Raw genomic sequence first — 26,344 nt, forward strand, 5'->3', positions numbered from 1 at the left:
CTCAGTTGCCAGCCCTTTCTACGTGTGCCTCCGTACCTCTGCACTTTACTTCCACACCTCCTCTGAGTCTCAGTGTGCTTTTCTCTTTCCTTCTAGTTGTAGAATTTCCACTCAGCCAGCCTTCCTGTGGTTCTGGATGATGTTCATTTTGTCTTTTAGTTGTATTTTTTAAGTGGTTGTGCAAAGCAGCAATTTCCGGTGTTTACCTATGCTGCCATCTTGGTTTCTCCTAAAGTATTTTTTTAAGAAATACATTTGAACAATGAACAGAAGAAAAGCTCTGAGTTATACTTTTATTTCTATAGCTGAAGTTTGGGTACCTAAAATCTTTAAAGTAATAGTAGAAGCAAAGAAGTACCCTTGTGGAAGAATGGAGCAATAGAAAATAATTGTATGGCTTTCAATTTTTCTAACTGTTCATAAAATTAAATTTGTGATTTAGAAAAAGGGGAGGCCTGGCCAGTGTGGCTCAGAGGTTGAGTGTCAACCTATGAACCAGGACATCGTGGTTCCATTCCCTGTTAGGGCACATGCTGGGCTGCAAGGCTCTATTCCCCCAGTGGGGGGTGTGCAGGAGGCAGCCAATCACTGATTCTCTCATATTATTGATGTCTCTGTCTCTTTCTCCCTCTCCCTTGCTCTCTGAAATGAATACAAATGTATTTTCTAATTAGATAAATAAAGGGAAGAGTGTTTCTGCAGAACTCAGTCCAAAGGGAACCATTTTGCAGATAGAGGTTCTTAAACTATTTAAATGGAGTGCCCGGTCTGGGGGGAAAAATCCTCCTGTGGAATTCGAAAGACCCCAGTCACAGCAAATAGGCACTTGCCTTAACCACACACCAATCTGACTCCATTTTTATATCCTTTGTGTCACAATAGTCCTTTTCTGAATATTTCACATCCACCTGTTTATCTTGGGTACTTAGAACTTGTATACTTAAAACATTGTTTTTATGTATTTTCTAAAATATTATAATTTACAGAGTAAAGAATAATTAAGTGCATGCTTGTGCAATAAGATGTCATTTTGGACACACTGGCAATAACCTAAGCTATTCATGTGGTGATAACAACTCACTGGTTTTCAGACCTAATACCTGCCTCTATAAACCTGAATCTATTAAGGGAGAGTAAACACTTTCTGAAATAACACTTTTCATTTTTTCCAAGCTACATGAGGAAGAGGAAACATGATTCAATGGATTTGGGAAATGGCACCAGAGTGAAAGAATTTATATTTCTGGGACTTACTCAGTCCCAAGACCTGAGTTTGGTCTTATTTCTTTTTCTGTGTTTTGTGTACATGACAACTCTGCTGGGAAACCTCCTCATCATGGTCACCGTGACCTGGGAGTCTCGCCTTCACACCCCCATGTACTTCCTGCTCCGCAATCTAGCCATCCTTGACATCTGCTTCTCCTCCATCACTGCTCCGAAGGTCCTAGTAGACCTTCTGTCGAAGATAAAGACCATATCCTATGCAAGCTGCATGACCCAGATGTTTTTCTTCCACCTCCTCGGTGGGGCAGACATTTTCTCTCTCTCGGTGATGGCCTTTGATCGCTACATAGCCATCTCCAAGCCCCTGCACTATGTGACCATCATGAGGAGGGGGCGTTGCACTGCCCTCATTGCAGCCTCCTGGGCTGGGGGCTTTGTCCACTCCATCGTCCAGATTTCCCTGTTGCTCCCGCTCCCCTTCTGTGGACCCAATGTGCTTGACACTTTCTACTGCGATGTGCCCCAGGTCCTCAACCTCGCCTGCACAGACACCTTTGCACTTGAGCTTCTGATGATTTCCAACAATGGCTTAGTCACTACCCTGTGGTTCTTCTTCCTCCTGGTATCCTACACAGTCATCCTAATGATGCTGAGGTCTCAGGCAGGGGAGGGCAGGAGGAAAGCCATCTCCACCTGCACAGCCCACATCACTGTGGTGACTCTGCATTTTGTGCCCTGCATCTATGTCTACGCCCGGCCCTTCACTGCCCTCCCCACAGATAAGGCCATTGCTGTCACCTTCACTGTCATCTCCCCTCTGCTGAACCCCTTGATCTACACTCTGAGGAACCAGGAAATGAAGTCAGCCATGAGGAGACTGAAGAGAAGACTCATGCTTTCTGTGATGGAATAGAATAAGCATCTCCAACCTCTTCTTCACCAAGGATTCCTTTCATGATTTTTCCTACAGAGTCATACTTCCGTACTCAAATATATTGTTAATAAACCAACTACACTTACTAGATGACATTTTATTTTCCTGTTTAAGTAATAGATTATTAATAACCCAACCTTCTGGTAAGCATGAAATAACTAGTATTATAGGATTAAGCTAATAGATGTATTTCCACTCACGGACAACTATAAAACAGCGAAGAAATTAATTAAATTCAACTCCTTTTTCAAGAGGTAAGTAAATAGCCCAAACCAGTTTGGCTCAGTGGATAGAGGATCAGCCTGTGGACTGAAGGGTCCTGGGTTTGATTCCAGTCAAGGGCATGTACCTTGGTTGTGGGCACATCCCCAGTAAGCGATGTGCAGGAGGCAGCTGATTGCTCATTGATGTTTCTGGCTCTCTATCCCTCTCCCTTCCTCTCTGTAAAAATCAATAAAATATATTTTTTAAAAGAGGTAAGTAAATAGAAGCCTATAGATAGAGTGATTTGCTCAAAAACTTGTATAAATTCAATTACAGAGAAGTCTCCAGCTACCCAATCTATTGCTCTTCCGCCATGTGAATGTAATTTATTACATTACTAGATCTGTCTATGCCAAATCCTGTTCTAGAAAGATCTCATGATCAGTGCCTCTGAAATACACATACCTGGGTACATGTCGCTTATCACAGATTAAGAAATTTTCTCCATTTAGTTAAACTCCATATGGTCTTGTGACCTAAAAGGTACATAATGGTTGTCCTCCTGCATTCTTACCAGGAATGAAAAAGCTTGAGATTTCCCATAATGGCCTAACAGAATTTATCTTATGCAGTACTAGACATGTCAGATTCACAGTCTCATGGAATGCTTAGACAAAGACAGAACCTCGGGATTTACACCAAGAGCAATCCATTCTCACTATGCAAGACCTGATTTCTCCAGGTGCCGCCTTACCAGGGCCAACCTCAGATGTGCTTTACTATTGAGGATCTACACATTCTTCCCACCAGAGAGAGAAGGGACATGTTAAGGGAGGTAAACCTCTAACCAGTCTATCTTCCAATCTGCTAGTGTTTGTAAAGAGGCAGTCTAGGCTAGCACTTTCATCTGGAGAAGCATGATAAAAGTAAAGTGAAAAGGAAAGCATTTTAGCTGAAAGCTCTGGGATCTGAGTCAAACAGACCTGGGTCCAGATCCTACCTCTGCCATCCACCAGCTGTGAACAAAGTATTGTAACTCTTCACAGGCCATAGTTCACCTATATAAAGGTACTTATAATATTCATCTCATGGAGTTATTGTGAAAATTAAAATGAGATGATACATGTGAAACATATGATGCCTGGCAGATGATAAATGCTCAGTTAAAGACTAGTATCATTATTTTTTTTAGATATATTTTATTATTTTTTTACAGAGAGGAAAAGAGAGGGATAGAGAGTTAGAAACATCGATGAGAGAGAAACATCGATCAGCTGCCTCCTGCACACTCCCCACTGGGGATGTGCCCGAAACCAAGGTACATGCCCTTGACTGGAATCGAACCTGGGACCCTTGAGTCCGCAGGCCGATGCTCTATCCACTGAGCCAAACCGGTTAAGGCATCATTATTAATATCATCCTTATCGCACTGTTACACTCTTCTCCTACGTGGCCTATAGTCCTCATTATTTAAAAACAAACAAACAAAAAACCTGATGGGTCCCTGGCTGGTTTGGTTCATTGGATGGAGCATCGGCCTATGGACTGAAGGGTCCTGGATTTGATTCCGGTCAAGGGCACATGCCTGGGTCATGGGCTTGATCCCCAGTAGGGGGCCTTTAGGAAGCAGCCAATCAATGATTCTCTCTCATCATTGATGTTTCTATCTCTCTCTTCCTCTCCCTTCTTCTCTGAAACCAATAAAAAATACATTGTTAAAAAACTGATGGGGCCCTGACCTTTTTGGCTCAGTGGATAGAGTGTCAGCCTGCAGACTCAAGGGTCCCACGTTCGATTCCGGTCAAGAGCATGTGCCTTGGTTGCGGGCACATCCCCAGTGGGGAGTGTGCAGGAGGCAGCTGATTGATGTTTCTCTCTCATTGATGTTTCTAACTATCCCTCTCCCTTCCTCTCTGTAAAAAAATCAATCAAACATATTTTTTAAAAAACTGATGGGGATAGAAAGCATGGGAATGTATAATAAATTGAAAGCATCTATCATCTTAAAATGTCTAGCTTTCTGTCACTAAAACTTGACAATAAGTTTGCTTGCTATTTATACAGCTTAGAGAGTTGCTCTAAAGCTGATGAGATAGAGCATTGGAAAGATTCATATCAAATAATTTAATGGGTCCAAGATAAATCCTGGCTCTGAGAGTAGAAAAAAGAGAGCAGACCAAGACATCAGACCTAGGAGATAGAAAAGAGCTCAAGGAGAGTTAGTCAAAGAATAGTGAATGCTGAAGACAAACTTAACTGATGTCCCTCCTGGCATCTGGACTAGACCCATAAGTATTCATAAACTAACTGGTTTAATTGTTCTCCATTCCCTGTCTCCTGATCTATCAATTCTAACTTTTTACAATATTAACTTACTTCCCCTAATATGCAAAATCTAAGAATAATTCTTACTTTTCATCATGCATAGGTCAGGTAGCTCTCTGGTCTCAAGAGTCCGCAGGCTTCTCTTTTTGAAATTGCCTATGAAAAATGTCTAACACAGACCCCCTTATAGTCCATTTCATGAATTGTGTCCTTTCCATTCCTTCCTATCTCTTGTGACTCACTCAAATCAGATTTTTGTCGCTATGTCAGAATTGGGTGGCACCAAAGATGTATGGGGTCTGAATCACTGTACCTCGGAAGCATAATCCCTATCACAGCACTGTCCCTGAGACTTCCTCAAACCCGTGTAAGCACACAACATAACCTGATTCAATAATTCAGGGGAAGGGGAAAGCAATTGCATTGGATTACAACATGTATCATTTATCTGGATGGACATAAAATCACAAGCTGGGCTGCATTCCTCCCCTGAAATCAGTGTTGGTCAGTTGATTAGAGCGCCATCCCCATACACCAAGGTTGCAGGTTTGATCCCTGGTCAGGGCACAAACTACAAGAATCAACCAATGAATGCATAAGTAAGTGGAACAACAAATTGATGTCTTTTTCTCTTTCTCTCTCTCTCTCTCTCTCTCTCTCTCTCAAAAATCAATAAATACAAATTTTAAAAAAGAAATCAGTTTTTGTTATTTCTTAAGCTTTGCTGCTAAGAGCCATAGAAAAGTCAACCCATTCTGGGCACACACATGGCTTTCAAACTGCCTTTTCCTGCCTTGCTTCCTGAATCAAACATTTTAGCAGCCAACATTTCTGGCTGCCCATGAACCCAATAACATAATTCTAAAGAAATCAAATTGATGAACATCAAGATCTGTCACTTTGCTACCTCTAAGTGAGCTGTGCATCTCAGAGATGCAGACTAAAATAATTGCATGGGGCAATGTACCCATCACATAAACTGAAATTGCACATATAAATCTACACTGTCCAGGCCCTGAGAGCTGCTCTGACAGCCGCCACAGAGCTTTGATTTTCCCATTGCTGCCTTTTATTGAAGTTTCATTTCTCAGCAGGTTGCAGCCAACCCCCAGTGAATCTGATGTAGGTGCCTTGGGCATCACCACACTCTGAGCAGCACTGCTCCAGGTCAGTGCTTTCAAGCTGCAGATCCTGAAACTCTAAGGGGTGTGATGCCATTAGTAAGTCTGAACATGCATTTTTTTTAATGAAGTAGAATAATCTAGGGTAAAATAGAAAAATCCCTAATTAATCAAATATACTTTTTAAAATTGTTCCTTGAAACCTTTATTTCAGACACACGTATGAGTACAGTGGTCTTGATGTAAATAAAGTGTATTTATTAGCGTGTGTTTCAGTGAAAAAAGGTTTGAAAGTCACTGGTCTAGGACGTCCTCTCTTGTTACCATGCCCTCGTCCCCTTAAATATGCAGCAGCATACCTCATACTCTGCTCCTGCCCCTGTACTAGATCCGTCCAACGTCAACATTCAGGGAATGTGTAACAGCCACTAAAAGGAGCCAAATCCTGGATCCTGAAGGTCAGAGAGCCTCTGTGACTAAAGCAGGCAATTCATCAAATCTAAAAGTCTAAGAAAGTAGGGGAGGGGGAGGTCCCCAAGGACTTCAGCACCATCAGAACCAACCTCATGGGCCTGAGAAATCACTCCTTAAAGCCATGTGTCTTTGAGAAACAAGTGAAGTTCTACTGATATTGAGGCTGAAGGCCAGAAAGTATTATAGACATTGTATCCAAACTGTCACGGACCAGCACCAGATGTTCTTTAAAGATGATAATGAGGAAAAGGGGAAAGTCTTTTTAATTTAAATAAAGTATGAGGGCAGTGGGCTTGGAGTCCATCCACAAAGGAGGGAGGTGGCTTTGGGGATTATCCCTCAACTCAGTGGTAGCAGCAACATTTAAAAATAGCCCAAGCTAAGTGAAATAAGTCAGTCAGAGAAAGATAAATATCACATGCTCTCACTCATTTGTAGATTATAATGAACAACATAAACCCATGAACAAAAACAGATGTAGAGACAGAGAAGCCTCAATCAGATGCTCAAAACTCAGAGGGAAGGTAGGGGAGGGTGTGGGTGAGGGGGAGAGATCAACCAAAGGACTTGTATGCATGCATGTGGACAACAGGGGGTGAGGGTGAGGGCAGGATTGGGGGGATGAGAGGACATTGGGGGAAATAAGGACACATTTGTAATATCTTAATCAATAAAGGGAAAATAAATAAAATCTTTTAAAAAAATAGCCCAAGCAAGGTTTAGGAGGGAGCAGGCCGAGGGCCCAGCACACCCACCTGGGTTTGCTCTCTGGCTCTTAACCCTGTGCCACTCCGACTCCTACCTTCCCTCCCAGGCTGGGGGACAGGCGTCCTGTGTTCCAGTGTTGGCTGGAACAAACAGTAGGTTTCTTAGCAGCCTTCAGTTTTCTCAGGCGCTTTAAACGGAGTTAGGGTCTTCCTAGGGATGAGGCTTTGGGCTGCTGGAAATGGAGATCGCGTTGCTGTTTGTTCTGGTCTCTCTGGGCCGAGGTTGATGGGTGTCGTTGAGAGGAGCGCTCGGAGGAGCCAAGCTAGAGTTTGGTCAAGGAGAAAACCTTTGTCAGAGAGACATCGTGTAGAACATGCAGGGCTGTTTGAACTCTACCATAAGCATGTCTTTTTTCAAAAAGTATTTTTAATTTAGGTATCAGTGGACTTGGAGTTAATCAACAAAGGAGGGAGGTAGCGTCGGGATATCCAACTACTAGTAAATGGTGGCACCTGCAAGGTTGAGAAGGGAGCAGGAGGACCCAGGACTCCCGCCCTGACACCTGCAGGCAATGGCGCCGGCGCCAGGGCGCGCAGTGATTCGAGTTGGGTCAGGGCGCCTGCACCTCCGGGGAGTTGCCACACGGGGGCAGCCTTGTCCGCCGATCTACGGAGGCGCGCAGGCAAACGGAGATGGCGTGGCGAGACTAAGCGTGGAACACGGGACGAAACCGCACCGTCTCCTGCTTCCTGGAGCAAAATAAGGAAGATCAGACAGACAGAAGGAAACCCTACCCTGAGGTGTAACAAAATGGCTCCACTGGGGCTCGAACCCAGGACCTTCTGCGTGTAAAGCAGACGTGCTAACCGCTACACTATGGAACCGCACGTGGGGCTCTTGTTCGCCAAGGCGGAATAACTCCACACAAAGACCTTTTTCTTTCCTCTGTGGAATGAGGCTGAAATATGATGTCAGGCGATCTTTGAGGGAAAGAAATATTCAAAAGAGTTTCAGACTCTCAAACACAACTCCGATCCACGCTTCTTCTTGGCAACACGGAGGACACGATTTCTTGGAGAAAAATATCGTACCCTGGCCCGCCAGCGAGCAATCCCCGGTAGACACCACTCCTGCCATGATGTAAGCATCGCAGGAAACAGTGTTGCTGCTTGGCTCTGTGGCGCAATGGATAGCGCATTGGACTTCTAGACAGGTTAGAGGCATTCAAAGGTTGTGGGTTCGAGTCCCACCAGAGTCGTTTTTTGTTTTGATACGGGGGAGGGAAACTAGAAGTAAAAAGAGAAAAAGCAGAAAAAAACCCTACTCATTTAGTGGTAAAATCTCTAATCCGACTAGCCCACCATGAAAAGGAAAGAAACTGGTTCCAGTGCTTTTGTTAGGTCCTCATTGGTGAAGGTGTGAGAAATCCCACTACTCAGTCTTGATTATTTTCATGTGGCTCCAGAATTTCCGTCGACTGAAGATGAAAAAAATAGCAGGATGTGATAAAGTTAATGAGATATTTTTCTCTCTGTACATTATTGTTCTTTTACATCAGGAATAAAAATTTTAAATTATCCTGCAACTTTTCAGCAGCTCAGTCCTACTCAGATCATCAATCAATAAGAATAGACCAGATAGGTTCCTAGGTGGTTTAGTGGATATAGCCTTGGCTTCAAGGCTTAGTGGGTTTTATGTTTTTGTGGGTTCAAACCCCATCTCTGCTAGAGGCTATTCTGCTTTTACCAAGCAGAAACAGGAAAAATTTTTCCAAACTCCCGAATATTTCACCATGGTTAACTGTTTGTGTGTCTGTTGAGCAATCCTAGGTTTTTCTCCAGGTGACAGTAGCCAAGACAGTTAAGTGACAAGGATATTCCAATCTGAAAGTTAGTGACTTTTTGCCAGACATGGTTTGCAAAACAGAAAATGATCTGTGTGAAACTATACTACATTGTGGGGGAAGCACACTGTGCAGTAAAAACATTCACTCTTTGAAATTAGTTCTTTCTTAAGATCCTGCTATGTGACAAGTACTGCCCTAAATCCTGGGATTGTGGGAATGCAGAAATAAAAAATGCGAAACTAAACAAAAAAATAACAGCAACAAAAAAGACCAGGTCCTAACCAACAAGGTTACTGCCCTGAGGCATTTTCATGACAGAATAACAGAGGGGAGAGACAGTTTATAAACAAGCAAATAAGTGGAATTTCAAGTGGCAATAAACGCTGCTATAACGAAAATAAAGCGAGGTGGCACGGTAGAGTGGCATAGAACTTTCTCAGGACAAATTTATTCCATTTGATGATGGAATCATTCACCTTGAGAGGAATGTTCTCCCCTTCTCTCTACCAAGACCAATTCTGCCCCTCGTCCTACACTAAAAGCCTCCCCTGACCCTTGGCCTGCATTCAACTATCCATTCATTCATTCAGCAATGGTTTTTGAGAGCTTGCTGTGTGCCAGCCACTGACCCAGGCATTGGGGATATACAGGGAGTTTCTATCCTCACAGCAGAAACATTCTAGAGGAAAGACAGACCCATTAAACAGGTGTTTAAGGTCGGTTGTGATGGGTGCAGCAACAATGATAGGCTCAGAGGCCCCAGTACCTAACTCCTTCTGGAGATCAAGCAGGGATCTCTGGGGCAAGTCCTGATCTCTGCCTCTCTTTACAGATAGGATGGAACTTCTAAAACAAAGGTGGGAAGAAAATGGCATTTCAAGTGGGGGGGGGGGGGAGGGTTGACATAAAAAAAGTAGGGGGTGGCACTGCGGTGTGTTAAAGGAAATACAAAGAGCTCCAGTTAACTGTCTCTATGCTAAGCAGGCTACTAATATATTGTATTCAGTGTTTGGCACCTGTCAATCCAGTCTGTCCTAGGAGAACAGGGAACAGGTCTTCATGCTCTCCGCATTCAGAGCTGTACTCAGCAGCCATTGTGACCGCAGGACTGTTGTAAGAAGCTGAGCCAAAGGCTCACTAACTGCCCCCAGGTTGACCTTGTGGCCCAGGAGGCTGTCTTCCAGGGGGGCCTGGATTTAGTGTTCTTGCTTGAGCTCAGACTTGTCATCTGATTCTTAGGGCCCCACATCTTTATTTGTGGAAACTGTACCTAATTCATTTGTGATTTTTCAATACCAGCAACTCTCCGACAGAACCTTGAGGCCTGGAGGGATGTCCTGCTGGGAAGGAAATACCAGCTTTTAACATTTCTCTGCTGGGATCTGTAGAACACACGGGATCTGGGTTGCTTGGTCGGAAGAGCTGCCTATGTGATCGCAGAAGGTGGAATAACTTAACAGATTACTTCTTTTTTTGTTCTTCGTTTAATTTATTACAAGAAATACATGCTTGTTTTTTAAAATCCAATAATACAGATGTACCTGAAGGAAATGGTGAGAGCCCCCCCATTTTCAAACATCATATATATGCCAAATATATTAATATATATAGTTTAAGGATTCAGATACATATCTTTTAATTTTTTTCATAAATATTATACCATGCGCATTGTTTAGCACCTTGTGTTGTTTTTGCTTTACATGGATATCTTTCCGTACGGGTCACTTTTTATTTTTTTGAAATATATATTTTATTGATTTTTTACAGAGAGACTTAGAAACATCGATCAGCTGCCTCCTGCGCACCCCCTTCCTGGGGATGTGCCCGCAACCAAGGTACATGCCCTTGACCAGAATCGAACCGCAGTCTGACGCTCTATCCACTGAGCCAAACCGGTTAGGGCCAGGTCACCTTTTAAATATTGCTCATAGTTGCCGGTACATTTCTGCATGAAAGAATGCAGACCTCAGGGTTCCCTCACATAGTGGTGTCCCTGAACGCCCAGGAGGACTGAAATGCTTGTGAGGCTCCACCCCGTAGGATTCCCTTCCCGAGTCTTCACCCAATGCCTGAAGAAATGGGCATGGCATAATAAAGGAGCAGGACGAATGAAAAAAATGACTCATTAATTATGTCCGGGACACAGCGGCCCAGGGTAACAGGACTCCCTAAAAACTATAAATTTCAGCCTGTAGCTTGTCTGATCAAAACCTCTCCAACGACAGCTTCAGGAAAACGTTCAGTCCCCAGCGCACGTGCTTCCCCGTGTGCTCAGGAGTCTCTTCCCAAGCCTCCAGGGGGCGCAGTCACCACGCTCAGCCCTTAGGCATCACCAGCCCCTGAAGACTTGGCGGCTCCTCGATTCCGGCGTTGGCCGGGTCCTCCGGGATCCGCAAGGGCGGGCCTCCTACCATCAAAGCTTGGACTGGGTGCTTCTGTTCTTCGTTTCTTCCGCCCCATTTAGGACTCGGGACCCGGGACCCGGTCTTTGCAGCTCCGCAAATTTGCTCGGGTCCCGGAGCGCGGCATGCACTCAATGAGTGTCTGTCCAATAAACTGTTGGAAGCCTAATCAATTATTCATGATGCTCCACCCACAAGACGCTCCCAATCTGCAAAGATTGGGATTAGGCCAAGATTGGGATGAGAAATCCCGCTGCTGCCCGAGGCCCGCCCAAAGGTCCTCCATCTGGAGAATTCCTCCTGAAGGGGCATTCAGCTCCCTTTAAGGCGCGGGAGGACGGCAGGTCAGGCAGTCTGCCTGTGGTGGGAGGAAAGGAGGAATAAAGACTCCATTCCGCCTAACGCCTGCTCAGTTTGATTCTGTACTTTCACTTCTCAGTGAATCAGCCAAAAGATTCAGAATTTTAATCCAATAAGAACAGAATGTGGCCACTTGGCCTATTTTACTGCAGATTGGTGTGAGCAAGAGTCCTCTATCAGAGCCCGGATAGCTCAGTCGGTAGAGCATCAGACTTTTAATCTGAGGGTCCAGGGTTCAAGTCCCTGTTCGGGCGGGCTTGTTTTTATACACACACCCAACTCGACATTTGCACTGGATGAGAAAAACTTTCAAGTCCAGCGAGTTGACTGCACTGGAAACCAAACCCAACACCTTTCACCTATAACCCCGCTACTCGTTACCAATTAATATCCAGCAGTCTAACTAGAGTGAGTGATTAAAGGACTGGGTGAAGATCATTACGAGGTTTATGATTTCTTTTTCTTTCTTTTTTTTTTTCCCTTTACTATCTTTGGTTCATGATTTCTTTAACAGGCTCAAGCTCTTGGTTTCCTCAGTACTGAATACTGTAGTCTCGTTGTCATGTGCCTGCTAAGACACTATAAAGGAAGACATGAACCCAGTCCTAACCAAAGATAGGTCTGCAAAACGTCTGCCGAAACCCGGGATCGAACCAGGGACCTTTAGATCTTCAGTCTAACGCTCTCCCAACTGAGCTATTTCGGCGAGCTTGAGGGAAGCTTCTATGCTGTTCAGGGCACTTTTTTTGGTTTGTTTTTTGAGAGTTACATTTATTAAAGCAGGGGACAGTGAAATAAGGAAAGCCCTAGAATAGAAGACCCCGTAGGAGAGAGCCTAAGCGGGGCTGCTTTGGCTCACTGAGAAATAAAGTGAAAGAACTGAGTCAAGGAAGGGCAGCTGCTATCAGCTCAAGGAGAGTCAGAGGAAAGGGGGGGGCCTTGGAGGGAGATTCAGGGGGTTTACCCGGGAGGAGCTGCTGCTGCCCATTGCTCCCCTAGTTGCAAATCTCCTGGGGTCCCTTGGAGTTTAGGAGATGTAGGTCTGAGAGGGAAGAAAGGCCTGGGCCGGCTCCCGCGAGGAAGAAAAAGCTGTTCAGGATTTTTTTTTTTTTAAATCCATCATCAGCCTTTCAATTTCTAAGTTCACCCTCCAAATTTAGCTCTGAGGTTTTGAAAGCTGCGAATGAGAAAACAGACCACAAAATATGCCTTGTAATGGTGCAAGTTAATCCAACGTCTTTCCCCCCACTCTCTATTTCCCCATAACAGCAATTTTCCATAGAAACTACAAACAGGTATAAGCTCAGCCTCTAGAGATGATTGGGGTCTCTCTTCCTTCTAGTGAGGAAACTCCGTGTGTGGGGTGGCTTTCCTTGTTTATCCTCTCTGCTCCATAAACTTGCTTCCGCTTGAAACACTATGCTGGCTTGGGTTTTAATTCTTTCTTGCCAAGCCAAAAACCATCTTGGCTCTGCTGGAGGCGCCCACTAGGGACTCGCCCCTCTGGCATCATTACCAAAATGCTTTCTTCCACCCAAAAACCCAGTGATTTGAGGGATGAAACCCCTCATCAGCTAGCATCTTGGCAAAGATGACAGCAAGTGGAGGGCATTTAATGGGTCCAAAGCAATACTTCCCAATTTTGCCTTTTTCACCAAACCGGGTTTTGTAGGAGGTAAGAGCTGGACCTCACTCCTCTCGCCCACGGCCCGCCTGCCAAGGAGGCGGAGAAAGCATTCCGTAAGCGTGTGTTCCATCACCTTTGCCTTGAATGCAGGGGCTCATCATCTTAATGTTTTTTAAAAATTAGAATCCTGTCCAAAGCCTCCAAATTTCCCTCTTTTCTGTCACCATCCCAAGCTAGTGTGGGCAACTCTGGAAGCCTGGGGACAGGTGAGAATAGGAAATACCGGTCCCCCCCCCCCCCCCCCCCCCCCCCCTGAGAAATCCAGTTAGCCCAGACTAGAGTTTGAGTATCTTTGCCCCAGGATGGAGGTGGGGGTGGGGTAAGAGGTGCGCACCCAGTTCAAAGCGGTGCGAAGATACGATGTGCAGTAGTGGTTTGCGACTTAGTAAATAAAAGTAGTTACATTTGAGTTTCAGAGAAACAACGAATATGTATGTACTTTGTAATCGCAATATTTGTGAATGCTTATACTAAAAAAAAAAAAAAAATGTTCGCCAAACTAGATGGGGCTTCCGATCCCCACCCTCACCCGATCTCCACTAAAATCTGTCCCAAAGGGAAAAAACAGACCAAACAATCCATTCCCTCCATGTCAACCCACGCACGCGCGAGTGGGACTGTCCACAGGGTGGCGACCTGGGACTTTGTCATAAAAAGGAGAGTACTATCTGGAAAACCCTTGGTGGTGGGGTCTAAAAGCACTGCCGAAACCCGGGATCGAACCAGGGACCTTTAGATCTTCAGTCTAACGCTCTCCCAACTGAGCTATTTCGGCGACGCCTGGGCGGGGCTGTTCCGCATATGTGTAATGAACATTTGTTTCATTGTACCAGACTAGGTCAGTACAGTACAGAGGTCCGACTGGAGTTAGGCATTCAATAAATATCACAGAGGTGAGGAGACAGGACTCTGTTATAAGCTAGAAGTAATAACTACTTTTACTTTTCGCAGTTGTTTTAACTGTTTTGCAATCTGCTTTCCTCGTTTAAAAAATAAATCATGGACTTCTTTTCATGTCAGTTGTGTAGACTATTTTATTCTTTTTAACCCATACACAGTATTGAATTGTATGGATATAACACAATCCACTTAAACAAATTCCTAATGATGGACATTTTTACTCCCTCCCCTCCTAGTTTTCATTATTAAAAACAATATTTCAATAATTATCATTTTGTATTTATTTGTTATTCTTCTGAGAGGGCAGATTTCCCAAGGTCAAAAGATAGGAACATTTTGAATTTTTCACGTAATTGTCAAATTGGACTCAGGAAATGTATGGAAGAGGACAGTAAGGCAATTTGTAAAGATTTCAAATGTGGACTTACAATGGTACCTCCAGGTGAGGTATACATAGTCATTATATCTTTATGTTAAAAGCATTGATTTGCTAAACCTAAATATTTAAAATATACCTCAATTTTTGTAAGTCCACATTGGCATTTAAAATTTTTTTAATATATAGACATTGTTAAAGAGTGGAATTGGCTCAGACTGCTCTCAAACTTCTGGAAGCAAGCTGTGGTTTCATAATATCCCCTAATATGCTTGTTGTATTCCACCTCCTCCCATTTCATAATTTTGCATCATTTGTGTTTGTATAACCAGGTGGGGAAAAAGTGGGTTAACAGTGGTTCATATGGAAAATAATACAATAATTAATAAATAATAATATCAGAATAAACTGTTTTACGCACTCACAATCATAAACGTACTTCTGCCCCGCCCTGTATATATAATTGAACTAGCCTTGGCCCTCACTGAATCAGAAGCTCTGTTGATGGGGCTCAGGACTATATATTTCTAAGCTGACCAGGTGATTTTAATGTGCAGCCTCGCTCAGCACCCCATTCCTCAGTTCTCATACAAAAATGTAGTGGTTACACATAGACCCATGTCTTAATCGCTTGCGAAACCTCTCCACAGGTACCTCCAGCTCAGTATGTCCAAAAATGAATCCATCTTATCGAACCGGATTGTAATTCTTTGTTTACCTGAGCTCCTTCTTGCCATTTGTACCCCTAATATATGTTACATAACAGGCTGGAGTAAATGTTCAATTAATGAGGACATTCCTAGCCATGTCTCAGGGCTTTACTAACGTCTAAAATCACCTGGTCGCCTGCAGGTGTGGCTCAGCGTGGACCTAGGAACTAGGACAGCGGTTCTCAACCTGTGGGTCGCGACCACTTTGGCGGTCAAAAGACCCTTTCACAGGGGTCACCTAAGACCATTCTGCATATCAAATATTTACATTACGATTCATAACAGTAGTAACATTACAGTTATGAAGTAGCAACGAAAATAATTTTATGGTTGAGTCACAACATGAGGAACTGTATTTAAAGGGCCAGAAGGTTGAGAACCACTAAACTAGGAGGTCATGGTTTGATTCTAGTCAGGGCACAGGTTTCCAGCTTGATCCCCATTAGGGGGCATGCAGGAGGCAGCTGATCAATGATTGATCATTGATGTTTATCTCTCCCTTCTTCCCTGAAATCAATACAAAACATATTTAAAAATAAAATCAGCTGGTCAAACGCAGGAGATGTGACCTTGGCAAGGCTATATATTCTGAGCTCTTTAGTTCTTGCCTTTAAGGATGCCTCGTCTGGCCACCCTAGCTCCTTCCCCTGAGAGATTGCTGTGAACTAAAAGAGGGGCACTCTACTTGAAATGAGTAGAGGGGAAAGTCTGAGGAAAATACAACCAGATTATATTGTGAGTTTTGGAAGAGAAAACCATAAAAGGCTTGGAATGCTTCCCACAGGGCAGGGCAGACTACTGGGCAAAAACTTTATAAACTTTTAGAAGCGAGCTCTAAATTTTTATGACAATCTTAGTGTTTCACAAGGTATACCTTTATAGTGAATAAATTCCAAAGATTTTTTTATGCCACCTTGTAGGACTATACGTTGGTTTTCACTCATCTTGCTGTAAGTCAAGCAGACCCTTGAAATATATGGGATTAATATTTTTGTGGGACTTCAGAGGTCCCTCACAAGAATAGCAATTTGTCATTTTGCTGAGTCATAAATTTTGAGTGTGGTTGGACCCCTTAGGATCCATATCCCAACCCATCATTTCACAGTAGCCCGTTAAAGGATTAAAGAAGGGAGTATTAAAATGTTTCAGGTACATTTGACTGCTGCTAGTGGAGGAAATTACTAGTATATACCACAGTGGTATTCAAGATTGCAGGATGCAGCTCTAACAAATGTAGAGGGTCTACTGGGATGGTTTTGAGCTCCCCCTCCCGCCCTGCCCCCCCCAAAAAAACACTGCTGAAACTTAACAGCATTGGGAATCAGACAAATGACTTAAACAGATAAATGGCCTCTCCAGAACCAGGCTAGAAAAACATCCCTGACAACGAGAGCCATGACACCTTAAGGAGCCTGAGGCCGAACTTCAAGAATGCTCCTTCCTACAGGTGGACTCCTTCCCCCTCCCCCACCCCAAGATGGCACTATCCACATTAATAAGTCGGTGGAAACAGAAATGCGAATTTCTGTGTGATGTGATCTAATCCAGGAGGAAACAACTATCAGCTGCTTTCCAACCCAGTTTCTCCCAGAACACAAGGTTGGAGGGGTCACAAACTCTGGGGTTAAACAAACTGGCTTTGAATTCCAACAATGTGACTAACCAATCAGCTATGTGACCTTGAGTGAATTTGTAGGTTAGCCGTTTCAGTGCCTTTCCTCATATTCAACATGGTGACTGTAATATTAACCTCTTTAGATTGTTAAAGTGTAAACCAATGCAGAGTTCCTATCTCAGTGCCGCGCGCGCGAGATGCTCAGTAGGTGTGCAGGCCTCCACAACCCACAGGGCGGGAACTGTGCTTGCTCCCTAGGCCTCTCCAGGCCCCTTTGGTTACTCTGCCCCACTCCTCCCCTCCCTGAACTCTACAGAGAAAACCTAAACGAGCATTTTCACTGTTACTTCTCCGTAAGGTCTTTAAATCAATAAATTGCTTACATTTCAAAATATAGATTTGAATTCCTGTATGAAACAGCTCAGAATTTAAGAACCTAAATAGGAAGAGAAATTAAGTTTTTATGTTTGAGGTGAAACAGGCCCGGAATCAATAACCAAGGTGGGACACCGAGGATGACATTACTCTGAAGTGGGGGTGGGGTGGGGGGGCTCCAGAGTGCTGTTCAGCAGCTGAAACACCTGGAGATCTGAGCCGTTTTTCTTTCCGTTTGTGAAGATCATCATCCCAGATCCCGGAGAACAGATCACCCTTGGGCCTGCTCTCACCACCATTTCCTACCTAATAGAAGTGAATCAGACAAACAATATGACTTTTTAAAAATTATTTAATTTAGTAGTTTTCTTGGGAAAAAAAAAAGGCAAAACAACCAAAAATATATAGTTTTGTTTTGTTTTCATGTGACTTTATTTCACCTGAAGGACTGACTGGAAGCTTCTTCCATTGGCAGGAATCTGACTGGGGACCAGGCTGGAAGTGTGGTGGAGGGAGAAGGGGGGCAGGAAGAGAGAAGTTCATTTAGTCGGGGATTCCCGCTGTCTAAAGCCTGATTCATCACGTCTTTGCTTTTATGGGCCTCCCTGAAAGAAGGCCAGAACAGCCCCTTGTATATGTTGGGCATTGGCGTCTTCGTAGGAAAATCCCCAGAAGTGGCCCCTCTCAAGTTCATCACAGCTGGGAAGAGAGGAAGGGCGGTGGGAAAGGACCCTATAAATGGTATAAATGGTATAAATCCAGCTTCCCGGAGGGCTGGCTTCCTCTGGAATGACAGTGGCCCCTGGGACCCACACTGGCTGAGGCTCAGCAGTTAAGGAACAGAAATAAAAAACACAAACAAAAGGCATACAAGGAAGGCACCTCAATTTGTGATCCTCAACCAAGGGTGGGTTGCACGGGGTGAGATTTCTGAACAAGACAACTCAAACAAAAACAGAACAAAAATGGAGGAAGCCAGGGCCCAACAGGGGTTCTCTTACCCACCCCGTGTGATGCTGCTTCCAGCCCCATGTCCTCTGAAGGAAGTTCTTTTGGGAGTCAGCTGTGGGTGCTGTGATTTGGACAGAAGCAGAATTAAGTGGGAAATTACCCTCCTGACTTTCGACCCATACTCTTCCTGACAAAAGACGGAAAAAGGCAGGAAAGAAATTAGGATTTCATTTTCAAGAGTTAGGTAATTAGAACAGACTTCAGACAGCAGTGGGCACCCCATGACACAAGCCAGGGGTAATGTCCCTATTCAGTAGCTGCCAGACACAGCCCTGCTCAGGTTCTGCCTGTCTGCCCTTACAGGATGGAAAGCAGGAGGGTCTGACCCACATCCCCATGTCCAACCGACAGTCCCAGGGAGACCAGAGATATCAAAAAACAAGATTCTTAATGGGAATAAGGAAAATCAAACAAAAAAATTAGATTTTTCTCTACATATATATAATATACAGTTATTTAACACATTATTCCATAGGTGGCTCCAGTCCGTGGGGTTTGAGAGATGGTGACAACTTTTATTCCAGATGAACTGCTTCTCTCAAGTTCTGCAGAGCAGAACGGGATAGGTAATGTTTTGCTCCACTCTGGAGCACAGACCCAAACTGGTGCTGTGCCGAGAGAGAAGAGAAGTGAGCAAGGCAATGAAGGATGGGGGTGAGGAGGAAGTGGGAAAGCAAAGGTGGCGGCAGTCTTCTTCCAGCTGCCTGTGTTCTCAGAAGTTCTCCGCCTGAGCAAGTCCATAAAACCCCTCGTGAGGACACTGCAACCCTCCGACAACCACCGAAGTGACCTCCGGTTGCTGACAAAGAAGATGGAGAACAGCAGAGGGTGTTTTACGTGAGTGAAGATAGAAACTTCCAAGAATGTAACTGAATGTTCCAACCTTACAGAACAATCCCCCTGGCGAGTGTTCCAAGATGCAGTTATCTGCGCACGGACACCCATGAGAGGGGCTCCCTGGTGAACGTTTCATATCGTCATGCCTAAGCTCCTCCGCAGCCATATGCCTCTGCTGGTGAGTCTTATGTGTTTCTTTTCAAAGGAACTTCTTAAACCAGCTCTTGCTCTGAGCAGCACCAAAATGCCCCTGCGTCATAATCGAGTGTAGATCTTGGCTGAGCAGGACACGACAGGGGAGGCTGGATGACGTCACCTTCCACAGGGGCAGAGGGAGAAGGAAGAGCCAAGAATACCTGACTTTGCAGATGTGGAATAACACTACCTTTCAGCCACTAAGCCTCTCCCTTACGAACATGGGTATCTAGTATGTTGATTTCAGTTTCAATCAGCTAAGGCAACCAGCCAATCACCACCACTGGTGTCTGCTTCTGGTGATTGATTTGGAAAAAAATGATTGGTTAAGACAGACAAACTCGAGGAAAGCCCTGGGTAAGAGGGTCCCAGCAGCCAGCTTTCCCGCACATCCTGTCCTCTTGGCCTTTGACTGCTCCTCCTTTTCGTTACTGTCAGTTCAGAAGATGTCCGGGCAGGCGGTCCACTCCTGCTTTTCTTTACACTCCCAGTATCCTCCCCTGTAAGTATGGGTTAACTCCTTGGTAATGGGGTCCATCTCCCGCTTAAACCACAGTGCCTTGTAGGGATCGTAGGGTGTGCCTAAACAGGGGAGTGAAGAAAAACACAATTAGAGTCGCAAATACACTGGTAGCCTCCCCAAATCAAGAACCGGAGAAGAGGGCAGGCTTGCTACCATCCTCCGTGGCTTTCACAGCTTCTGCTTCTCTCTTCTTTCTGGAGAGTCTCTGCTTTTCTTCCAGGCGCTGCTTCTCAGCATTGGCTTCATCCCAGCGCCCATCTTCCATCAGCTTCTGGTCGGGCCGCAATCGGCTGTCTGTGGGGGCGGTGCCAGGTTCCCAGGCATTGAGAGTCAGAGCAAGCTCTGAGAAGTAGTACATGTATTCTGCATTCTTCCTAAAAGTAAAGGAGGAGAAAGGAAAGGGGTCAGGCTGGAGCCCAGGCCCCAGCTGGATGAAGACAACAGCACCGGGCTGTTCTGCAAGGGGCAGACTTGAGCACCATGGCCCCCTCCCCGAATTGAGACACCCAAACTGAACCATCCCTTGGCTTCCCCCAGCACCACGCAATTCCAGTTTTCTGGGCTTGTGTTGTGCTCGGCTGAAAGTAGAGAGAAATTCATCAGGAACAAGGAAACATTCTACTAAATGAAAATTCCTATTTCTTCTGATTTCTTTTTACCCTCTTTCTGGGATAATCTTGGCTCTTACTATGGACTGAACATATTAAACCTGACAGGCAAACGGCTTTCATTGTAATTTATTTCCGAAGTCCTGAACATTATCTCAGGAAGTTTCCATTGGTGCTGGGCCTTTAGGCTAAATTGTAAACAGGTAGTAGGCACTCTCTCCTCCAGCCATTTCTGAAGAGTTTTGCTCTAAATTATAGAATAATGGCCTTCTGAACCACATTCCAAAGGACCTATAGAAAGCACCAAATATGGTTTGGCAGATTTGGTTTGGTTAGTTTGAACTTCCTTGGGGGAAGGCATGCTACAATTCCAGTTACCCAGTGCCAACCTTCTGGTGATTTCTCCAAAGGTTCTGGTTCTTTCGCTCAGCCCCTCACATAATGAAGTGGGAAGCAACACAGATATGTCATCAATATCACCCCAAGGTTGAGGTTGCAGAGGTACCTGGGCAGACTGATACTCACGGCAAGGGGTTCCTTTTCCACAGCATGACCCTGCTCTCCTCTGCTTCACAGCTTCTCTGTCGAGCGTCACCCCCATTCTCCCCAGCGACAGGCTGGACTTTGAAACAATCCATTTTCTCATCCCACGTCCCCAGCAGGATAAAGTGAACCTTCCCTGATGGATCTGTCACTTCCCCTGTCACCTGCAAGGATGGAGAGCAGGGCTTTGGAGTACAGACCATAGTCATCCAGCTTACCTGCTCTTCTGGATACCAAAGTCCTAGGGTAAATACTGGTTAAAACCTATTAGGGCAAATACCATGGACTCATCCAAATTATTTTGTTAAATTTTTTTAAGCTGCTTAAAATAAGCAAGGCATGAGTTAGACGAATTTTTGTTACAATAATACTATGTAGGAAAAGGGCCTGACTGGTACTCAGAATTATGGTATTTTCTTCTCTCCAGAATACACAGAGAGCCACAAACAAATTTAAATCCCTAACTATTTTTCACTCTCCCTTCTTCTACTGAGGAATAAACACACCTCTCGCTCAGACTCATTCCCACAAAGTGCCTGTGCCTTCTTCCTGTAATCCTTTCATTAGTCCTTCCTCTAGTTTCCCACATTGTCTCTCATTGCTCTTGAGTTTTACTTTTTTTACTTGTAGTCTTTCCCAGAAAAGAGAAGGATTTGGTTTAGCAATGCAATGTTGTCTCCTTTCTTGCTAACTTTCTCCTTTACATCTTCTTTCTTCATTTAATCATAGATAGATAGATAGATAGACAGATAGATAGATATAGACATATCTATCTATATATATGTATATATGTGTGTTTTGGAGATATATATATTTAGACACACACACACTCTCTCTGTCTTTCTCCCTCCCACCCTCCTTCCCTCCCCATCCATTCATCCAACCGTCTATCCCAGCCCCAAAGGAGTAGGCTTTCTAAGGGATACACACTAAATGAAAAAATTTAAATTCCAACATCTCTTACCTTTCTTGCTACATCCCGAGAAAAGTAGCTATAAGGAACAAATTTAAGATTGCACTTGTCTCCTGTCTTGTGATTTATAATATCAATTTCACCAGACTATAAAATGAAAAGAATCAAGGATTAGTTTTATTAATACTGAATGATTTGAATATATGCCAACTCCATGCCTCATAATTCTTACTTTACTATCTTACATTCCAGCACTCCCTTGCTTTAGACTCAGGTCTCAGCCAACCTTGAGATGCTATGGAATCCCTTTGTAACCTTGGTGTCCCAGCCTGGGATAAAGACCGAATGACCTTTGCTTTGGTTTTCTTTGAATTGTGTGTCACATGTTAGGTGCCATGATTTGACCTTCAGTACATATACTGATATTCACGTCATAATTTGTTTTTCCAAACCAATCCTCACTGGAACCCTTCGGGAACTCTGTGCTTAAATCAAAGTATTCTAGTCCTGGCCGGGTGGCTCAGTTGTTTGGAGGGTCGATCCATACACTAAAAGGTTGCAGGTTCCTGGCTGGGGCACATGCTTAGGTTTTGAGTTCAATCCCTGGTTGGGGAGTGTACGGGAGGCAACTGATTAATGCTTCTCTCTCACATCAATGTTTCTCTCTCTCTCTCAAAATCAATAAAAATATATCCTTGGGTGAAGATAAAAAAAAAAAAGTATTAGACTTACAATTTCAAAGTTACGTGTTGCAAGCCTTTCTACACTTTATTCCCCACATCTGCCATGAAGCTTTTCCTGACAGTTAAGAAAACGTTCCCCCTTTTCTGAATTTACTGCAAAATCATTGTCTTAAGCACATACCGACAATTAAGCATACATTAGTACACCTCTTCCCATAGAGTATTTAAAAAAAATTTTTTTTTCAGACAAAATCTGTTTATAGGTGAATTCTTTAGAATTCTTTTTTTTAAAAAAATATTTTTTTTCCAGACAAAATCTGTTTATAGGTGAATTATTTTGTCAGACTTTCCACTTGAACAAATTAGTCACATATGCAATGATACAATAACTCTTCGAAGGACAACGTTTCATTTGACTTTGTATCCTTAGGACCTGATACTCTGCCTGGTAGTAAACGTCTAATGAATAATGAAAGAATGAAGAGTGAGAGTTGTGTTTTATTATTTTCTTGTATCCTTCACAGTGCCCAATAGTTTTAGTAGTCACTGAACATTACAAGTTGGTCATCCTATCTAATAATAGACAAACATGGTAATTGACCGTACCTTCGCTACCCCGCCCATTGGCTAATCAGTGTGATATGCAAATTAACCACCAACAATGATGGTGGCTAATTTGCATACTGCAGGCAGGGCAGGACAGCGCGAGCCGCCATCCAGAGCAGGCCTGCCCCCACCTTGCCGCCCCAGAAGCCCCAGAAGCTGCCTGACATGGTAGTAACTCTATCAGTAAGCACTCTGAAAGTCAGTGGCATAAATGCACCAATTAAAAGACAGATTATGAGGGTGAATCAAAAACAAAACCCACTTTAAATATAAAGACACATATACATTAAAAGTAAATGAATTAAGCTGCAGCCTGTTTTGCTCAGTGGATAAAGCATTAGCCCGTGGACTGAAGGGTCCCAGGTTCGATTCCAGTCAAGGGCATGTACCTCAGTTGTTGGCTTGATCTCTAGTCCCTATCAAAGCATGTGCAGGAGGCAACCAATCAATGAGTCTCTCCCTTTCCCTTCACTCTCTCTAAAATTCAATGGAAAAATATCCTTGGGTGAAGATTAACAAAAACAAAGTAAATGGATTAAGTAACATTAAAGAGATTATAAGAAAAATATATTCCAAATTTTTTAGTTGTATAATGGTTATGTTTAAATTATTAACACCTAAGAAATTGGGTGAAGGATTCATATAATATGCTGTAGTATTTTATAGTTTTTTTTTACATGTATGAGATTATTTCAAATTAAAATATTAAAAAATTAAAAATTAATAAAATATTAATTGAAATGTATCTGCATTACATGAAAAATCTCCTAATTGCTTCTAGCATAATTTATTAAATTGTGCTAAAATTTACAAGGGTTCAATTAAAAAATATCTTAATTCTAAATGATATAATAGAAAATATATAATAGTGCAGTTATAAGCACTTATCTGAAAATAAAAATTTAAAGAAGTGAATTTAAAGAAGGGATTAGCCAAAGAAAATATATGCACAGCCCATGGACACAGACAACAGTATGGTGATGGCCAGAGAGAAGTGGGGGGAAAGAGCTGGGTAGAGGGGGCAAAAGGGGGGAAATAGGGACATCCTATATAATAATAATAAAAGGCTAATATGTACATTGACTGAACGGCAGAACGACCGGTTGCTATGATGCACAGTGGCCACCAGGGGGCAGATGCTCAATGCAGGAGCTGCCTCCTGGTGGTCAGTGCACTTCCATATGGGGAGTGCCACTCAGCCAGAAGCTGGCTCATGGCTGGCCAGCGCAGTGGTGGTGGCAGGAGCCTCTCCCACCTCTGTGGCAGCACTAAGAATGTCCAACTAACGGTTTAGACCTGATCCCTTGGGGGCCTAAGCCTTTAGTCGGACATCCCCCCAAGGGCTCCCTGGCTGCCAGAAGGATGTCTGACTGCAAGCTTAGGCCTAATCCCCCAGGGAGTGGGCCTAAGTCGTTTGGTGGACATCCCCCAAGGGGTCCTGGACTGTGAATGGGCGCAGGCCGGGCTGAGGGACCACCCCCCGAGTGCACAAATTTTTGTGCACTGGGCCTCTAATTTATAATAATAATTTGTGGTATAGAAACTGGGGGAGGTTAGGATGGGGCTACTGCCTAAGAGAAATTCCTCAGGAGAAACTGATAAGCCAGTAACAACAGTCTGGGCTTCAGGAACATGTTGGGCATGCTCGCTCACCTGATCTATCCACAACTTGCCCACGATAATGTTGTGCACCGTTGTGGTAACTTTCTTCCAAGTGTAGTGGTGGCCAGTTTCCTTGAAAATACAGTGGATGGTACCTGGAAACAGAGAGAGATATACGAATTAAGCCCAATCTTAGAAAAAAATAGCACCATGTTAGCTAGAAAAGCAATGGATTTTTTTCTTTCAATATTTCTTACTTTTAAAAGGAAAACAATAAGTTAAAAAGTAATTTATAATTTTTGCTGTTGTTAATCCTCACCTATTTTTTCCACTGATTTTTAGAGAGAGTGGAAGGGAGGATGAGAGACAGAGAGAAAAGAATTGATGTGAGTGAGACATATCAATTGGTTTCCTCCTGAACTTGTCCCATCCGAGGGCCAGGGATCGAATCTGCAACCGAGATATGTGCCCTTGACCAGAATTAAACCTGCAACTCTTCAGTCTGCAGGCCAACGCTCTAACCACTGAACAAAACAGGCTAGGGCAGAATTAATCATCTTTTTTTTAAATAATCTTCTTAAATGATGGAAGCACTGACTGAATTTTTTCACTTGATTTTAAAATTTGTGAATAAAACATAACTGATGACAAATACTGACAACTGATACAGCTTAGCGAGGAAGCAAGAGTGCACAAGCGTAGAAATAAAAATGAAAGCAAAACCCCCAATCTTTTCTTCACCTCTGACCGCCATCCTAGCTGCAAAATTTCTAGGAATAGGTCAAATCTGAACTAACATGTAAAAATAAAATTGCATTGCGGAAAGTAGCATACATTGGTAGGTAGTACTGGGGCCAGGCCCTATTTTTTGGTAACTAGCTGTGTGACTTTCAGCAAATCCCTTATCTAAGGGCCTTAAAAATAAAAAAGGAGTAGCGGATAGAGCTGTGGCTTTGGAATCAGAGCTGGATGAAGTGCTGGCTCCACTACTCATTAGATTTGTGACCCTGTGTTGTGTAATAAAGAATTTGTCTGCTTTTTGTCCATGGTTCCTGGGAAGAAACCTCTACAACCTTGGAATTTCCCAAGTGATGGTAATATTTTGTTATTCATAGGGATCCTGAAAGTTTATGTCAAAGAGTCATCACGGTAGGGCCCTAGATAGCTATGCTAACAAGATGATTCAGGATGAGGGCAGGCCAGAAAGACTAACCATGACTCAGAGAGTTACCTGATAAAGGCTGGATCTCCCAACCTCCTGGGAATGATATTCCCTTCCCTCTTGGAGGGAAGGGGGCCTGGACATTGAGTTCAATCACCAGGCCTATGATTCAGTCAACCACGCCTATATAAATGAAACCTCTGGACAGTGAAACTTGGAGAAACGTCCTGGTGGGTAAACACATCAACGTGCCAAGAGGGTCATGCTCCCTGATTCCATGGGGAGAGAGCATAGTCTCTATGTTCAGGACCCTCCCAGACCTCACCCTATGTGTGTCTTCATTTGGCTGGTCCTGATCTGTACCCTTTGTAATAAAACTGTAATAATGAGTATAACGTTT

The 26,344-nt window shown here is 43.7% G+C and overlaps 2 protein-coding genes and 5 non-coding genes across 7 annotated transcripts in view; 3 read left to right on the forward strand and 4 right to left on the reverse strand.

Moving 5' to 3' along the window:
• The first annotated feature begins 1,201 nt into the window (after window positions 1-1,201).
• LOC139017983 (olfactory receptor 4D11) lies at window positions 1,202-2,137 on the forward strand. Its single transcript, XM_070426606.1, has one exon. It carries the CDS (start codon window positions 1,202-1,204, stop codon window positions 2,135-2,137), a length of 936 nt encoding a protein of 311 aa, XP_070282707.1.
• A 5,664-nt stretch (window positions 2,138-7,801) lies between these two features.
• Window positions 7,802-7,874, reverse strand: TRNAV-UAC (transfer RNA valine (anticodon UAC)). The gene has a single exon. It is a non-coding gene; the product is annotated as a tRNA-Val (tRNA).
• A 287-nt stretch (window positions 7,875-8,161) lies between these two features.
• Window positions 8,162-8,248, forward strand: TRNAR-UCU (transfer RNA arginine (anticodon UCU)). The gene is given in 2 exon segments: window positions 8,162-8,198; window positions 8,213-8,248. It is a non-coding gene; the product is annotated as a tRNA-Arg (tRNA).
• A 3,531-nt stretch (window positions 8,249-11,779) lies between these two features.
• TRNAK-UUU (transfer RNA lysine (anticodon UUU)) lies at window positions 11,780-11,852 on the forward strand. Its single transcript has one exon. It is a non-coding gene; the product is annotated as a tRNA-Lys (tRNA).
• Window positions 11,853-12,231: 379 nt separating this feature from the next.
• TRNAF-GAA (transfer RNA phenylalanine (anticodon GAA)) lies at window positions 12,232-12,304 on the reverse strand. Its single transcript has one exon. It is a non-coding gene; the product is annotated as a tRNA-Phe (tRNA).
• Window positions 12,305-13,987: 1,683 nt separating this feature from the next.
• TRNAF-GAA (transfer RNA phenylalanine (anticodon GAA)) lies at window positions 13,988-14,060 on the reverse strand. The gene has a single exon. It is a non-coding gene; the product is annotated as a tRNA-Phe (tRNA).
• Window positions 14,061-17,595: 3,535 nt separating this feature from the next.
• The window catches only part of OSBP (oxysterol binding protein), a 33,888-nt gene continuing 25,139 nt past the window's right edge, over window positions 17,596-26,344 (reverse strand). The window contains exons 10-14 of the mRNA XM_070428076.1: window positions 24,834-24,937; window positions 21,943-22,038; window positions 20,961-21,142; window positions 19,981-20,201; window positions 17,596-19,886 (exon numbers count right to left, since the gene is read on the reverse strand). Coding sequence (XP_070284177.1) covers window positions 19,744-19,886; window positions 19,981-20,201; window positions 20,961-21,142; window positions 21,943-22,038; window positions 24,834-24,937 — 746 coding nt within the window. The 3' untranslated portion in view covers window positions 17,596-19,743. The remainder of the gene's footprint in view (window positions 19,887-19,980; window positions 20,202-20,960; window positions 21,143-21,942; window positions 22,039-24,833; window positions 24,938-26,344) is intronic.

This window comes from Myotis yumanensis, unplaced genomic scaffold (genome assembly GCF_028538775.1).
Source record: "Myotis yumanensis isolate MYYU_CA2020_CCGP unplaced genomic scaffold, mMyoYum1.0.hap1 SCAF_10, whole genome shotgun sequence".
Lineage (NCBI taxonomy): Eukaryota > Metazoa > Chordata > Mammalia > Chiroptera > Vespertilionidae > Myotis > Myotis yumanensis.